We start from the raw sequence: 17,111 nt of genomic DNA, 5'->3' as shown, positions 1-17,111 counted from the left end.
AAATAAGGATCCTGAGTACAATATGTATGAAAGATTTCATCACCGCTCTCTGGAGCATAGTTTTCTGGTATATTAATGTTTGAAGCCTTTTGGTCACTTCTTCAGCCTACCTGTGAGTGCAGAAGGTTGACCCTCTCAGTAGCCTCCAGTAACTCTTGCTCTGCCAGTTTCCTGCCCCTCTCGGCCTGCTCCAGTGCTGCCCGCAGCTCCTCCACCTCGGCCAGCAGCAGGTTATTACGTCTCTCCAGGGCCGCAGCTTGTTCCTTTAAGTCATCATTGTGCCGGAGGGTGTCATCCAGCTCGATCTGCAGATCCTGGGAGACCAGTATCAGACATCTTATTACTCATAGATTTTCCAGCTTTGTGGAACATAATAGAAGTTATTGTCTATATATTTTATGAAGTGACTGCTATCAGGCCCGACCTTTATTTGGGACTGCAGGTGTCGGACCATTTTCTGCGACTCTGCAGCCTGGCGATTGGCGTGGTTGAGTTGGATTTCCATTTCATTCAGATCCCCTTCCATCTTCTTTTTCAGGCGAATGGCCTCGTTCCTGGCCTTAGCCTCTGCATCCAGACTCGCCTGCATGGATTCCATTGCACGCTGGTGGTTGCGTCTACACATGAAGCAAGGAAATGGTTAATACAATACATTTTTATTTAAAGAGATGTCAATTAAAGGGGTACTCCGGCTAATTCAACTGGTGTCAGAAAGTTATATAGATTTGTAATTTACTTCTGTTTAAAAATCTCCAGTCTTCTAGTACTTATCAGCTGCTGTATGTCCTGCAGGAAGTGGTGTATTCTTTCCAATCTGACACAGTACTCTCTGCTGCCACCTCTGTCCATGTCAGGAACTGTCCAGAGCAGCAGCAAATCCCCATAGAAAACCTCTCCTGCTCTGGACAGTTCCTGACATGGACGGACGAGTTAGTTGGTGCCATATTTGATGGACATTTTATTTTATTGTTTTGACAACTCTGATCATGTTTACAGGTTTTGTGAAAAACTTCAGGGTCTTAAAGGGGAATCTGTCACACTATATCATGCTCAGAGCTATAGACATGGAGAAAGGAGATAAAACATATGATACCTGTCTCTTAGCTGATGGCTGTTTGGAGGTCATAAAATCTTGTTTTCTTTCTAAACTCAAGTTGCATAGAGATAGTGCTGAGCTGCAGCATGCACGCCTCCTCCATCACCTCCATGCATGATTGATGTACAAGGCTTAGTGCTAGGAGCAAAAGTCTGTACATCAGTAATGCAGGGGAGGAAGGGGGCATGCATGCTGCAGCTCAGCACTGGCTCTATGAAACTTGAGCTTAGAAGGAAAATATTATTTTTTAACTCTGCAAACAGCCTAGAGACAGATATCATGTTTATCTCCCTACCAGCTATCGGCCCATGTATGCAGCTCTGGGCATGATAGAGAGATGACAGATTTGAAAACATTTTCCTTAAAGGGGTTATCCAGGCTTATTAAAACATGGCCACTTTCTTCCAGAAACAGCACCTCTCCTGTCCTCAGGGTGGGTGTGTGATTTTTCAGCTCAGTTCCTTTGAAGTGAATGGAGCTGGATTGTAATTCCATACACAACCTGAGGAAAGGGGTGGCGCTGTTTTTGCAGGACATTAACTGTGTCTTTTCTAATCTGAGATAACCCCTTTAAGATTGATGGTATCTTGTACTGAAAAAATATTGTTTTTCAAAGTGAAAGAACCAGATGCCTAGTGATATCGGAGCCATGAACCATAGTGAGCATCACCTGAGATTTTCTATCTCTTCGTCCTTTTCTGCCAGCTTCCTGTCCACATCGGCTTTGATCTGAGACAATTCGAGCTGGATGCGCAGCGTTTTACTTTCTTCGTGTTCCAGAGCTCCCTATAAATTATTTGGAGACCAAAGTGAGAGTGTAATCCAGTGCACCTTATAGTAGGGCCGGCTTCCATCTGTAAGTCACACTTACCTCCGCCTCCTCCAGAGCTGCCTGAATGTCACTCTTCTCGCTTTCCAGGGTCTTCTTCACCTTTTCAAGTTCGTGAATCGTTTTGCTGCTGGAGCTGATCTGATCGGTGAGGTCTGCAATCTCCTCTGGAGGAAAGAAAGAAACGGGAAGCTCTAGTAGCGCAGTATCGGTGAATATGGTAAAGCCTTAAAGAGGTACTCCGGAGAAAATTATTCTTTATAAATCAACTGTTGTCCAAACGTTATTTTAGATTTGTAAATTACTTCTATTTAAAAGTATCAGCTGCTGTATGTCCTGCAGGAAGTGGTGTATTCTCTCCAGTCTTCCCGTACTTATCATCTGTTGTATGTCTTGAAGGAAATGTTCTATCCCCTCCAGTCTGACACAGTGCTCTCTGCTGCCACCTCTGTCCATGTCAGGAACTGTCCAGAGCAGGAGAGGTTTCCAGTTTCTGACATGGACAGAGGTGACAGCAGAGAGCACTGTGTCAGACTGTAAAGAATACACTACTCCCTTCAGGACATACAGCAGCTGTTAAGTACTGAAAAACTGGAGATTTTTAAATAGAAGACATTTACAAATCAGTATAATTTTTTTTATACCAATTTAAAGGGGTACTCTAGGCAACAGTGAGGGCAGGGGGTGGTGGGAACATAATAAAGAAGTTCTACCCATCCCTGTACCACTCAGAAATGTCCACTCAATGACAAACAATGACAAGATGAGACACCTCCGCAGTCACGGACTGACTGAACAGTTAGGTCTTGCGGGGTGATGTCACCGAATTGGAGGGTAAGTAGGATTTTTATTATTATTATTATTATTATTATTATTATTATTATTAGCACCTGCCTGCCCTGGATTTTGCACTGTTACTCGGAGTACCTCTTTAAATATTAAAATATTTCCAAATAGGCTTCCATCTGTATGAAAAACATAAAGGGATTGCCTTGTGCCCTCTTTGCCAAATCGAAGGTATAAAGGGAACCGCTCTATGGGTCAGGGCGGAAACATTAAACCACTTAGTGATCATTTTATTCGCTTACCTTGCAGATTTTTGTTCTCCCGTTTCATGGTCTCCAGATTATCTAGAGACTCCTCGTATGCGTTCTTAAGCTTGAAGAGCTCGGTGCTCAGGCTGCGGGACTCCTTTTGCGATGCCTCCAGCTCTGCTTGGGTTTCCTCGTATTTCTGCTTCCATTCCGCCAGGATCCTGTCAAAGTTCCTTTGCTTCTTGTCTAAAGCAGCGGCGGCCGAGTTTGCTCGCTCCAAGTCGATAACCAAGTCTTCGATTTCGGTCTGGAGACGATGCTTGGTCTTTTCCAGTGAAGAACACTTGGCGTTTGCAGCTTCTATGGCTTCCTCAGCATCTTGAAGTCGCGCCGCTAGCTTCTTCCTGGAGGTTAAGATTCAAGCACATGAACTACTGGGCGGAATGAACTTCTAGGGAAAGGGAGTGTTGTATGAAAACTTACTTGGCATCTTCCAGCTCCTCCGTCCTCTGAATGGCATCGGTTTCATACTTGTTCCTCCACTGAGCCACCTCGGCGTTTGCCTTTGATAGAGACCTTTGCAGCTCTGCTTTGGCCTCCTGCTCCTCTTCATATTGTTCTCGCATCAGGTCGCAGTCATGGCGGGATGCTTGCAGCGCATGGGCTAAGGCATTTTTAGACTGAAAGAGAAAGCACATTTTGTTATGATCCACTATGCAAAAGCTAAACATGTAGGTTATAATTCACATGGTCCAGTATCCCATCACCTCTTCACTGGTGATGAACCAACTTGCTGAACGTTTGTCCAAACCCAAATGCTTGCCATCTGTCTCCCGGTGGCTGGAGAAGTTGGATGCAGCCTATGGCCACGACTAGAGATGAGTAAATAGACCACATTATATATAGTAAGTGAAGCGCTTTGTTACGATCGGCTTTGAATTCTCTGCCGCTCTGCTCTGGTTGCCTGGAAAAGTTGGATCCAATCCTGAGAAACTGGGAGAAGTTTCCCAGGACTGGATCCAGCTTTTCCAGGCCCGTGGAGCAGAGTCAGCCAGCAGCCTGCCAATCCGACAGTCGATCGCAACAAAGCGTTTTGCTTTGTATATATTTGCTCATCTCTAGCCACGACCACACAACCAGCCCATTTAATGGCCATTTTTGTTTTGACGGCCGTCATTTCAAACCCAAACCATTTCCATTATTTCACAAATAACGGCCACAGCTTTGAAATAACGGTTGTTACTTGGTCTCAAAATGACGATGTCCAAACAAACAGTCGACAAACATCAAAATAAAGACAACGTGTAGCTGTGGCCCATGGCTGTATCCATGTGTTCCAGGACTCCCTTGGGCGGCATCAAAGTTCTCCAGCCGCTGGGAGTCAAATGGTGAGCGCTTGAGTTCCCGAACATTCATCACTGCTCCTCACCTTTGTCTCTTCCTCCAGTTGCCTTTTCAGCTCTTCAATGGTCTGAGTGAAGGAAGCCTTGCCCCTGCTCAGCTGGTTGACAAGAGACTCCTTCTCCTCCAGAAGACGAGATAATTCTCCTGCCAAGTCACACAGATACAACAGCTGTTAGCTCTGACATACAAGGCCGTCCCGTTTTTCATTTACACACACAAAGCATTTTATGATATTTTATTACAATTCCGTTTAATCTTTTTGAGATTTAATTTTATTTCATTTTTATCATTTTATTTGCTAATCTGTCAATACTGATTTTATTAATAAAAATGTACATCTGTTATTTTTATTTATTTTTTTTTCCCCCCAGAGTGTATTTCATTCTGTACAGTATGTGGGGAAAAGTTTAACAGATTCAAACAGAGTTTGAGAGGAGAGGAGTCATAGCTGAGCACTTCTCCTTCTGCCTCTATGCAAGACTTCAATCTATTGACTCACTATGGAAGTTGATTTTGATTCTTCCCTTAAAGGAGGAGTTCGGCCAAAAGTATATTTAATATGTTATTTCTTATGGAAAGTTAGACTAATTACTAATGTACATTAATTATGGGAAATGCACATATAGGGCCATTTCCCTTAATTTAGTATATCATGGAGTGTTCAAATTCCCTTAAAAACCGTGACATCACGAATCGGGTGTTATTCCTACGGAGTGTCCAGCAGGGGGTGCAGTATATGTAGAAGTTTATAACAGCATTTAGTGACATGCTTTACAGCAAGACTCATGAACATAGACGACAATAGACAGAATCTGTCCCATTGAGATGAATGTGAAACATTACTGAGCATTCTCTGTGACCTGTGAAGAGGTCATTCCGCAGGGAGCTATGATTGTCTCCTCTATCTACTGGTGTCACATGACGCTGCAATGCTGTACAGATCACTTTAAAGCAGCCTCCTCTTATCACCACAGAAACAACAGGAAGTCTCAGCTTAGTTTTAGCCCCAGTGGTGAGAATGAAAACTAAAAGATATCAGGAGTAATATATAGATACAAAAATGGAAAATTGGAAAAAAAATTCACCCAAATTTTTTTTTAAAAAAAATCTGTTAATTTTATTTAAGCAATAAGTCATTTTATTATGACTCATTCCCTTAAAGTAATCTTACCGTTCTCCGTCTGTAGCCTCGCTCTATGCAAGGACATATCGGCTAATTGTCTTTGTAATTCATCCACTTTGCTTTTTGCTTCGCTTAGTTGGTCCTCATACGTCCGACACAACTTCTCTGCGTTCCCCTATAATTCAAAACAAAGTTTTACAATGTTCTAGGTCAAGGGTGTCAAACTCAGGTCCTCCAGCCGTTACAAAACTACAGTTCCCACCATGCCTGGACAGCCGAAGGCTGTCCAGGCATGGTGGGAACTGTAGTTTTGTAACGGCTGTAGGACCTGAGTTTGACACGTGTGTTCTAGATGCCTCCTTCCTACTTTCATGGATACATTAATTCGGGAGGTCTCTAACCTTGTTTTTCAGAAGTTGTTCAATGTTAGAAGACAAGTCGTCCAGTTCCATCTTCATCTCACTTTTCTCCTTCTCCAGTTTCTGCTTCACCCGCTGGAGGCTGTCGATCTGCTCCCCGAGTTCAGCCACGCTGTCTGCGTGTTTCTTCCTCAGGCCGGCGGCGGTGGCTTCATGGTGAAGTGTGGCCTCTTCCAGATCCCTGCGTAACTTCAAAAACTCAGCTTCCCGCTTTTTGTTCATCTCGATCTGAAGGGACGTGGCCCCGCCGGCTTCCTCCAAGCGCTCGCTCAATTCCTCTAGCTCTTTGGCGACCTCGGCGCGTTGTTTCTCCACCTTTGCTCTGGTAGCTTTTTCTGCTTCTAGTTCTTCTTCAAGTTCTTCAATACGAGCCTATGTATTCACAGAAAGAAATTAGTATAGGAATTCTATAACTCCCATTCATTTCAACAGAGAATGACATCACGTGTGTAGTCTCAAAGATTGCTTAGACTTTTTGAGCAAACCCATGAAATATGTTATGCATCAATATGTCTGTGTATGTTTTTACTAGAGATGAACACAGCTGGAGCAGGCTGGAGTCTGATCGTTCTGCATATGATTCCCGGTGGCTGAAGAAGTTGGATGCCGCCCTAGTGAGTCTTGAAAAACATGGAACAACCTATGGCCCTAGAGCTGCATCCAACTTATCCAGGCCAAGCAATCGAGATTGTGTGAACTTGAACTTACTGGATGTTCACTCATCTCTACTTATATACCAGGTCAACAAACAGTAACCATAGATGAAGTACAAAATCACCTGAAGTTCTTTGATTTTCTTCTGTAACTGAGCGCTCATCATTTGCTCATCTTCAATCCTCGAGTTTAGCTGACTTATCTCAAAATCTTTCCTACAAAAAAACACAAAGTCGAACTTAAAAAAGTATACAAAGGGGTACTCCGGAGGGAATTTTTTTTTTAAAAAATCACTCAGTGTCCAAAAGTTATACAGATTTGTAAATTACTTCTGTTTAAAAATCTCCAGTCTTCCAGTACTTATCAGCTGCTGTATGCCATGCAGGAAGTGGTGTATTCTTTCCTGTCTGACACAGTGGTCTCTGCTGCCATCTTCTGTCCATGTCAGGAACTGTCCAGAGCAGGAGAGAATTTTTATGGGGATTAGCTACTGCTCTGGACAGTTCCTGACATGGACAGAGGTGGCGGCAGAGAGCACTGGAAGGAATACAGCAGCTGATAAGTACAAACAGCAGCTGATAACTATCTTAAAGACTTTTAAATAGATGTAGTTTACAAACCTGTAAAACTTTCTGACCCCGATTGATTTTAAAAAATCATTTTTTTCCCGGAGGACTCCTTAAATGGGTCAATTTAGAATACAAAACCTAGAGTAGAGATCAGTTTCCAAGTGTTTTACAGTGGAGAGTACAACTTAGGTCAGTGATAGTGATAGCCCATCTCATCTGCACAATTAATCATGCCTTTAGAAGGCGCTGCAAATGAGTGCCAATCTCACTGATTGGTGCCTACAAACCTGCCTGTGTAAAAGGAACCTTAGGGTCTGTTCTCAGTTTTACATATATACAGGTTGTGAAGTCCCTATGTATGCTATGCCATATAGCTGCAGATGTCACCTATCATGTGGACATGTATATTGCAGACTGCTCAAAAGTATGCCAAAAATGTAAAATTTTGGTGAAGGTTATAGGTGTGAGGTGTATTATGCCGGAAGAATTCCAGATGTATACTGCAAAGTGAAGCCATAGTGTGCAGGTAGCCTTATTTTTTGTGATGAATCTAATGCACCGCTCACTTTTTCAGCTTCTCTTCCAGCTGCTGTTTGTCATTCTCCAGATCCATCACAGACTCCTGGGTAAGTTTCAGGTCTCCCTCCAGCTTTCGCTTTGCACGCTCCAGGTCCATTCGCAGTTTTTTCTCTTGTTCCAATGATCCTTCCAGCTGTGCTCAAGTACAAATGGCGTTTTATTAATGCACAACACTAATAGGACATATGCACATGCGATCATTCTGCATTTTAATACCAGTGGCTGAAGAAGTTAGATGCAGCCCTAGGGAGTCTGGGAAAATATGGATACTGCCACAGCCATAGCCTGTATTCATGTTTTCCCAGACTCCCTAGGGTTGCATCCAACTTCTTCAGCCACTGGTATTCAAATGCCAAACTATCGGACTCGAGCATGTTTGAGTTGCGCTCATCTCTGCTGCTTACATCATCCACTTGTTGCTCCAGCTTAGCTTTGGCCTTAGTGAGTGTGTTGACTTTGTCTTCTTCTGCCTGCAAGTCATCCAGAGCTTGCTGATGAGCTTCCTGGAGAGCCTTCTTCTCTTTGGTGAGCCTAGCAATAATTTCATCCAAAGCCGCCATCTCCTCAACAAGGTTTTTCACCTGAAAATGTTTCGAAAGGCGCTAGTTACCAAATTGCTTAAACACGGATAAGTGTATGTATGTATGTATATATATATATATGTATATCCCTAAGCCTTGCCTTGTTCTCTGTTGCATGCTTCTCCTTCTCCACTTTGGCCAGTGTTATTTCCAGGTCATCGATGTCCTTCTTCAGTTCGGCGCACTCATCTTCAAGTTTCCTCTTCTTGGAAGTCAGATCAGAATTCATCTCCTCCTCATCCTCCAGTCTTTCCGTAAACTCCTTAACTTTTGCCTCTAACTGAATCTTGGTTTTGATGAGGAGGTCACATCGCTCTTCTGCATCGGCAAGATTGTCTTGCTCCTATAACAAAATGGACAAGAAGCAATGTAATCCATAAACCGAACATCACCCCCCCCCCCCTTACACCACAAATGGGGAACAGATTGAAAAGTTGTTTGACGTTTCCGTTCTGATGACTAGAATTGAGAGAAGATATTGAACTGTTCGGGTTCAGCAGTTTTCTGAACCCTCTGGCTGAAGGAGTTTCATGCCCCCTAGGGCTGCCAGGAATAGCCCATGGCTGTATCCATGTTTTCCACGACTCCCTAAGTGGCATCCAACTTTTGCAGCTGCAGGGAATTAAATATTAGGGGTTCAGGTTCAGAGAACATTGCCAATCCCGAACAGTGTGACAGATCCGCTCAATACTACTCATGACGACTCTGCCTTTCCAGTTATAAAGGGGTGGAGGTAGAGCATTTGACTCATAGCGGCTGCAGAAAAAGGACACAGCCTTAAGAAATCCTGGAAAACATATCCATATCCCTGCTTTTCAGGACTCAGGGTGTCAAATGCCGAATGCTCAGGTTCGGAGAATGTTGCCAAACCCAAACATTTCAGCATCTCCGCTCAACACTATTGAAGACCTAATGTAAGCCACTTACTGCTTGGAGCTGCAGTCCCAGGTCATTCTTCTCTTGGATCAGAGTGACCTGTCTCTCTTCCAACTCTTTCCTCTTGGCCTCAGATTTTTCCAAAGCTTCCTTCAACTTCAGGAATTCTTCCTTCATGTTGGCCATCTCTTTCTCTGTTTGAGCCGATTTTAGCAGAGGTTTAATCTTAAAGAAGAGCTTCATCCATGACCAGTTCTTGACAGCATTGAAGGCTCTTATGTTCCACTGGATGACCAGCAAAGCATCCCTGTAGTGAGAGAGGTTCAATGAGTCTTGTCCATTCTTAGCTGTGATCCACCATTACTCGAACTAAAGTGTATGTAAGACTGTAGTCCAATAAACTTTTCTTGCTATGGAAATCAAATGTACAGACCACTTGGGAACTTCTCAGGTACCTTCTCGCAATGATCTTGTGGTACTCGATCCTCATGAGTCGACCACGGCTTCTAGCCTGCAGCATGGTAATAATCTTAGCCAAACGTTCATCTCGCATCTCTTCTAGTTGTCCAAGCAAGCCAGCCTTGAAGAAGACCTAGAGAACAAAAAAGTGTTCATTAGTAAGACAAGATTGGTGCATACTTTGAGCACACACGGGATCATCTGAACCGGATTACCGGTGGCTGCTGAAGTTGGATGCCGTCCTAAGGAGTCACGGAAAACATGGATACAGCCTATGGCAAGGGTAGGGAACCTTGGGTCTCCAGCTGTTGAAAAACTACAACTCCCATCATGCCTGGACAGCCAAAGCTAACGCTTTGGCTGTCCAGGCATGATGGGAGTTATAGTTTTTCAACAGCTGGAGACCCAAGGTTCCCTACCCTTGCCATAGGCTGTATCCATGTTTTCCTGGACTCCCTAGGGCAGAATCAAACTTCTTCAGCCGTGAGGAATCAAATGCAGAGTGTTCAGGTTTGCAGAACGTTGCCAAAGCCGTACAGTTTGACAGATCTGCCAAACAATGAATTATTGATATTGACCTTACTCATGTTTTGGAGAGAGGCAGTGTAGTGTGTGGATGGCTGGTACCTTAGTATGCCCGAACTTGTACTGTGTGTGATCTATGTCCAGAGAACCCAGTAGCTTTTCTGTGGCTTTTCTGCTGTCAACAAATTTGTCGTCTGGGATAGCGTTAGGATTGAGGATCCGATACCTGTGGATAGGGTCATTTACAGACATTATCGCATGAGTACTCTTATATTATCAGAGGTTTCTCTCTGTGGTACGTGTCTAACCTATGTACATGAAGAGCCTGCTCACCTCTGCTTAAATTCGGCATATAGAAGCCTGTTTGGATATCCTTTACGGCAAATCCTGATACCTTCCAGGACACCGTTGCATCTCAGTTGATGAAGGACCATGAATGGATCCATGACACCTGCAGAATAAAATAGTATAGTCTTGGTGCAGCAGCTTCATGCATTTTAGGCTGAAACGCTCGCTCGTTGGCCGATCAGGCCATACTGCCATGCTGAAAAATCATGTGTGATAGGGGATATGCGGCTAATTGTCCTTAAGGTCACGATACACTTTATACTGTTGTTGGGCCCGCCAGTATAAAGTATATAGGGCTCCACTGACAGATTTTGTTCTGGAAGAGAGCTGTCTGGCTATGGTTTACCCATCCCCATAGAGAACACAGAAGCACTCAGCCCTGCCAAACGAGGAGGAGGATGGGCGATCATTCAGCTGACAGTTATTTAAGATATACGCCCACCTTTAAGGTGGGAGTATACCTTCAATAACTAGTGGCCGAATGATTGTCTGGCTTGCCCTCCTCATACCCAGGAACATTTGGCATGGTCAAACGATCCTGTGTTCTCTATGGGGAGGAAAGGGGTAAGCCGCAAACAGAGAGCTCTGAATTAGGCTTATCTTGTCCAGAACAAAGGGGTCAGGAGGTGATTTTCCATCACGCCTGAGCCCTGTCTTGTTTGGGAGAGCCCCATGCACCATAGACTGACGGACGATCACAGGTCTGATTAATTTCCCCCATTGACTTAGATGTACAATGTCGATTCTGCTACCAGTTTTCTTACCTGGGGTTTTAGACTCATTGGGGATAATACATCTAACAAAGTGAGGCTGCGTCGATCGGAGATTGGTCATCAGCTTATTCAGATTTTCCTATAAACAAAGTTATAACGTTTAAGTTGGATTTATTTCCTTTTATCCAGTCTATAGATCCTTTTCATATTTATTATCCTTATATTAGTGATCTCTCCTCATGCCGTATATACAGTATAACTAATGGGGATCCAAGACCGCTGATATTATATGGACCGTAGAAACATTCAACCATTGCTTGCAGAGCGCAAACATTAATAACATAACATAAATGTTTTTTTCCGTGATTAGAAAACATGTGCCTGCCTTTCCATCCAGAAAGTCTGGTGTATTCTTTCCAGTCTGACACAGTGCTCTCTGCTGCCACCTCTGTCCATGTCAGGAACTGTCCAGAGCAGGAGAGGTTTTCTATGGGGATTTGCTACTACTCTGGACAGTTCCTGACATGGACAGACGTGGCAGCAGAGAGCACTGTGTCAGACTGCAAAGAATACACCACTTCCTGCAGGACATACAGCAGCGGATATGTACTGGAATAGTGGAGATTTTGAAGTAGAAGTCATTTACAAATCAATATAACTTTCTGCTACTAGTTGATTTGAAAGAAAAATTTCACCGTAGTACCCCTTTAAGGCCACGTGCACACGTCCATGTGCTGGCCACATTTTACGGTCTGAACATGTCCCTATGAATTATTATACAGTGACCTCCTGAGTGGCCAGAGCATTACCCTACTGTCGCTTCATGATTCAGTATGATGCTGAGAGTTTCATTCAGGGGGATGGGTTCAGTCCATGACATGCGGCCAGCACGTGGATGGAACAAGGTCATGTGCCTGAGGCTTCATAGTACATACTTCTGGACTGTTTCCTACCTTATTTTGGAGTTTCACCGATCTCCCCTTTGTGTGCGCTGGAGTGGGAAGCAGTACAGACTTAAAGTGATGTTCAAGATATGCATTTAACTAAACATCACTGCAAGTCTTAACGGCCTCACTCTCACAATGATGATGTGTAATGCTTCTAGCTGTCCAGCCATGATGGGAGTTGTAGTTTTGGAACAGCTGGAAGGCCCCATAGGTTCCCCATCCCTGCTCTTAAGTCTATGTACCATAAGGTCAGGTAATCTGCAGCTTATACATTACTATGGATTTGACATTTATCTCTTTCTCCAGCATGTTATGTGCAGGAACTCCTACCACCATATAAATTACCTTATGAAGTTGGGAAACTGTCTGGAATGAAGCCGCTTTCTTGCGTTTTTCTTTAACTCCTGACTTGGGAGGTTCATCTGTGGAATATAGACAGAGCTATATTAACTGGCAAGCTGGATATCCTCTACTGATTCATGTCATATTAAAGGGGTTCTCCAGCCTTATAAAAACATGTCCGCTTTCTTCCAAAGACAGCACCGCTCTCGTCTCCAGTTTGGGTGCAGGTTTTGAAACTCCGTTTCATTGAAGTGAATAAAGCCTAATAGCAAACCACACCTGACCTGTGGACTAGAGTGGTGCTGTCTCTGGAAGAAAGTGGCCATGTCTTTCTAACGCTGGACAACCCCTTTAAGGTTCATACCCATTGTTAGTTAAAATCAGTAAGCTATAGATATGCCATCAGACAACTAAATAGGTTGTGCATAAACAAGCCTATTTAGATTTATAGAATGTTATCCCAGTTAAGGCAGTGTTCACACTACGTAAAAGTACAGCCGTTGTTGCCATAGTGGAACACTGCCTTCTCTGCTATGGGATCCCGGCCGGAGCGTATACACATCGTATATGCTCCGTCTGGGATCCCGTGCGGCGCCGCAAAGAACTCACATGTCAGTTTTCTGCGGCCGCAATTCAGTGAATAGCGGCCGTAGGAAACCATGTCAGTTCACACAATGAAGCGAGCGGCTCCGGCCGCTTGCTTCATTGTGTTCTATTGTTATTTGTTCTGTTGTTATTTTTTTTATATTTTTTTTTATACACACAGCAAAATATAGAAAGTTTTTGGATCCTGGAATACCCCTTTAACCCTCTCTAGTAGGAACACATCACGTTTTTTTTTTATAACTACATATTTTCTACATGAATTCCTATCCATATTCCGCATTATATATTATAAAAAAAAACGCAATGTGCGTCCCATAGATTTCAATGCAAATACACAAGGTTACCCAAACCTCCATCCAATTTCCCCCTCCTGTACTGGAAGGCTACCTGAATAGGAGCTGATGTATTTTTCATACAGATTGGCCAGCAGCTTGTTGGAGGACTTCTGAAACACGACTACTACAGTCTCATTCAGAGGATCCTTGTTTTTTTCCAGCCATCCCATGATGTTGTACGGTACCTGCCCAAGCAAAAAACCTGTTAGTGTCACTATATTATAAATCATCTAAATAAGTCAAGTGCAAGCAATAAATCCTAGGAGATAAGATTTCATATTCCTATTAAAGCAGTAGTTCAACAATATTTTTCTTTCAAATCAACTAGTGCCAGAGATTTGTAATTTACTTCTATTGAAAAAAAAAATCTACAGTCTGTCAGTACTTATCAGCTGCTGTATGTCCTGCAGGGTGTGGTGTATTCTTTCTGGTCTAAAGAGGAGGAAAGGTTTTCTATGGGGATTTGCTGCTGCTCTGGACATGGACAGAGGTGGCAGCAGAGAGCACTGTGTCAGACTAAAAAGAATACACCACTTCCTGCAGAACATACATCAGCTGATGAGTATTGGAAGACTTGAGATTTTTTAATAGAAGTTACAAATCTCTGGCACTTTCTGGCACCAGTTGAATTGAAAGAAAAAATTTTTTAGGTGAACTACTTTAAATCAACACTGCAAGTAAGTTTTCTTTGAATAGATTCACTATATGTTCACACATTGTTGAAATAACGGCGGTTTTTATTGCACGGGGGTCATTTAACAGCAAATAATGGGCACCATTATACAAACAACGGCCATTATTTGCTATTAAATGATGGCAGTCCAATAAAAACGGTCGCCATTTCAACGGTATGTAAAAGCTCATAAAGCCTAGGGCTCGTAACTCACCACTCCTGCGTAATGGACAAGTTCGAAATGCGGTTCGTATCTGCGCTTCTTATCTACTTTTGGCTTTTGAAAGTTGGGAGATTTTCCCAGGTGGTTGTCGTAAAGCTTGGCTTTAAAGGACATGTCTGATGCTTTGGGAAACATGCATTCTTCTTCCAGGATGGAAAGGATGCCGAGGGGCTGGAAACAAGATCAGGCATTAATATGGAAACTGATGCTACAAGCTACATGTGTAAGACATTTCATAGAATCACTTCTGCAATTACTGATCTGTATAAGAGATGAGCGAGTAGTGAAATATTCGACTTTCGTGAATTCCAGTTCCTTACTATGCATGATATACAGTAATACCTTTTCTATGAGGTCAATGCACGCCTGCAGGTCAAGTCCAAAGTCGATGAAGACCCATTCGATGCCTTCCTTCTTGTACTCCTCCTGCTCCAGGACGAACATGTGGTGGTTGAAGAACTGTTGCAGTTTCTCATTGGTGAAGTTGATGCAGAGCTGCTCGAAGCTGTTATACTGGAGGGGAAACACAAAACAGTAAGTAAAGACCAATACATACACACCCTATAGATCTTATATGGCAATTTCACTAGATTTTTGCTCTGTTGGCACAATTTCTAATTATCACCTGTGCCTCAGCCATGTGGAAAATACAGGCTATGATATCCCCATACACTACACACATACCAAAGAGGGGGTCCTCCGCTACCCTATATGCCTATAACACCCTCAGAAGGAGGAGACTAGCTGCTATGATGTCTCTATACACTGTATATATAGAAGAGTGGATCCTGCAACCCTATATCTCTGTAGCAGGAGACTAGCTGCTATGATGTCTCTATACACTGTATATATAGAAGAGTGGATCCTGCAACCCTATATCTCTGTAGCAGGAGACTATCTGCTATGATGTCTCTATACACTGTATATACAGAAGAGTGGATCCTGCTCCCCTATATCTCTATAACAGGAGACTAGCTGCTATGATGTTTCCATACACAGTATATATAGAAGAGTGGATCCTGCTCCCCTCTATCTCTATAGTATACCATGAGAAGCAGGAGACTAGCTGCTACTATATCTTCATACACTGTATACACACACAGAAGAGGGGGATCCTGCTCCCTATATCTCTATAGTAGCAGCATAGAGGACATTACAAAGCAGTACTAGGCAGTGTAAACTATGAACCAAGCACCAATGTGAGCAATGACCCCCTCTCTTAGATTTCTATGGGCAGCACATACTCTGATCAGGGCCGTCTTAACAGTATTATGGGCCCCTGGGTAGAGGTGCGAATTGGCCCCCCCCAACCGCCACCATCAAATCCCCCACATCTTTGCATATAGTGCCCCCCATAGTAGCCAATCCACCCATAGTAGCCAATGCCCCCCATATAGTGCCCCCCATAGTAGCCAATCCCCCCATATAGTGCCCCCCTATAGTAGCCAGTGCCCACATAGTAGCCAGTGCCCCCCATAGTAGCCAGTGCCCCCCATAGTAGCCAGTGCCCCCCACAGTAGCCAGTGCCCCCATAGTAGCCAGTGTCCCCCATAGTAGCCAGTGTCCCCCATAGTAGCCAGTGCCCCCATAGTAGCCAGTGCCCCGCATAGTAGCCAGTGCCCCGCATAGTAGCCAGTGCCCCCCATAGTAGCCAGTGCCCCCCATAGTAGCCAGTGCCCCCCATAGTAGCCAGTGCCCCCATAGTAGCCAGTGCCCCCCATAGTAGCCAGTGCCCCCCATAGTAGCCAGTGCCCCCCATAGTAGCCAGTGCCCCCATAGTAGCCAGTGCCCCCCAAAACAACAAACCAGTTACTCACCCATCCGCCGGCCCCAGCAGCTCCTCTCCCGTCAGCGCGCACTCCCGTCATCCTCCGGGCACAGGCAGCGGGGTACAGAGAGACTGCCTGTGCCGGAAGTGTCCTGCTGCATGACACATCCAGGACACAGGCAGCGTCTCTGTACCCCGATGCCTGTGCCGGAGGATGACGGGAGTGCGCACTGCCGGGAGAGGAGCTGCTGGGGCCGCCGGACGGGTGAGTTCCTGGACTGCCCGCCCCTTCTATCGCCGCTTAGCTGAGTCGATCAGAAGCCCAGGAAAGTGCTGCTCATTGCACTTTCCTGGGCTTCTGATCGGCTGTCAGCTGAGAAGCGATAGAAGGGGCGGGCGGGGCGGGCTGGGCGGGTGGAGGGGGTGGCTCAGGGCCGCTCACTATGCATATGCATAGTGAGCGGCAATACAGGGGGCGGGCGGGACGGCTTCCTTGCGGTGCTCAGCACTGCTTGGGAGCCGTCTTTGCTTTATAGGACGCACTTAGTTTTATAAGTGCGTCTTATAAAGCTAAAAATACAGGTCACAGAGGGCAGGGGCCCCCTAAGACGCAAGGGCCCCCGGGCAGCCGCCTACCCTGCCCAATGGATAAGACGGCCCTGACTCTGATCCCAGTCTGTCTACTGATGTATTCTCACCAGTCTGACACAGCGCTCTCTGCTGCCACCTCTGTTCATGTCAGGAACTGTCAAGAGCAGTAGCAAATCCCAATAGAAAACCTCTCCTGCTCTCCAGACTAGAAAGATTACACCACTTCCAGCAGGACATACAGCAGCTGATAATTACTGGAAGACTTGAGATTTTTAAATAGAAGTAATTTACAAATCTGTACAACTTTCTGACACCAGTTGATTTATAAACAATTTTTTTTCCTCTGGAGAATCCATTTAAGCATTGAAGCTCCTGGCCTGTAAGGAGCTGCACCACAACCCCAATGATTTACATGGG

General features: G+C 44.5%; 1 protein-coding gene across 2 annotated transcripts in view; it reads right to left on the bottom strand.

Annotated features, from left to right (window-relative positions):
- MYH7B (myosin heavy chain 7B) overlaps nucleotides 1-17,111 on the bottom strand; it is a 44,809-nt gene that overhangs the window by 6,315 nt on the left and 21,383 nt on the right. For both annotated transcript variants that reach the window (XM_069953332.1, XM_069953333.1), the window contains exons 16-37: nucleotides 14,678-14,848; nucleotides 14,327-14,506; nucleotides 13,492-13,624; nucleotides 12,502-12,578; nucleotides 11,261-11,348; nucleotides 10,482-10,599; nucleotides 10,251-10,374; nucleotides 9,620-9,756; nucleotides 9,216-9,471; nucleotides 8,389-8,631; nucleotides 8,112-8,288; nucleotides 7,695-7,840; nucleotides 6,684-6,774; nucleotides 5,888-6,277; nucleotides 5,535-5,661; nucleotides 4,389-4,507; nucleotides 3,443-3,639; nucleotides 3,014-3,363; nucleotides 1,968-2,092; nucleotides 1,767-1,882; nucleotides 425-617; nucleotides 111-314 (exon numbers count right to left, since the gene is read on the bottom strand). In XM_069953332.1, the coding sequence (XP_069809433.1) occupies nucleotides 111-314; nucleotides 425-617; nucleotides 1,767-1,882; nucleotides 1,968-2,092; nucleotides 3,014-3,363; nucleotides 3,443-3,639; nucleotides 4,389-4,507; nucleotides 5,535-5,661; nucleotides 5,888-6,277; nucleotides 6,684-6,774; nucleotides 7,695-7,840; nucleotides 8,112-8,288; nucleotides 8,389-8,631; nucleotides 9,216-9,471; nucleotides 9,620-9,756; nucleotides 10,251-10,374; nucleotides 10,482-10,599; nucleotides 11,261-11,348; nucleotides 12,502-12,578; nucleotides 13,492-13,624; nucleotides 14,327-14,506; nucleotides 14,678-14,848 (3,762 nt within the window). The remainder of the gene's footprint in view (nucleotides 1-110; nucleotides 315-424; nucleotides 618-1,766; nucleotides 1,883-1,967; nucleotides 2,093-3,013; nucleotides 3,364-3,442; nucleotides 3,640-4,388; nucleotides 4,508-5,534; nucleotides 5,662-5,887; nucleotides 6,278-6,683; nucleotides 6,775-7,694; nucleotides 7,841-8,111; nucleotides 8,289-8,388; nucleotides 8,632-9,215; nucleotides 9,472-9,619; nucleotides 9,757-10,250; nucleotides 10,375-10,481; nucleotides 10,600-11,260; nucleotides 11,349-12,501; nucleotides 12,579-13,491; nucleotides 13,625-14,326; nucleotides 14,507-14,677; nucleotides 14,849-17,111) is intronic.

Source organism: Dendropsophus ebraccatus, chromosome 14, assembly GCF_027789765.1.
Source record: "Dendropsophus ebraccatus isolate aDenEbr1 chromosome 14, aDenEbr1.pat, whole genome shotgun sequence".
NCBI classification, from domain to species: Eukaryota; Metazoa; Chordata; class Amphibia; order Anura; family Hylidae; genus Dendropsophus; species Dendropsophus ebraccatus.
This window is presented reverse-complemented; position numbering and strand designations above follow the sequence as displayed.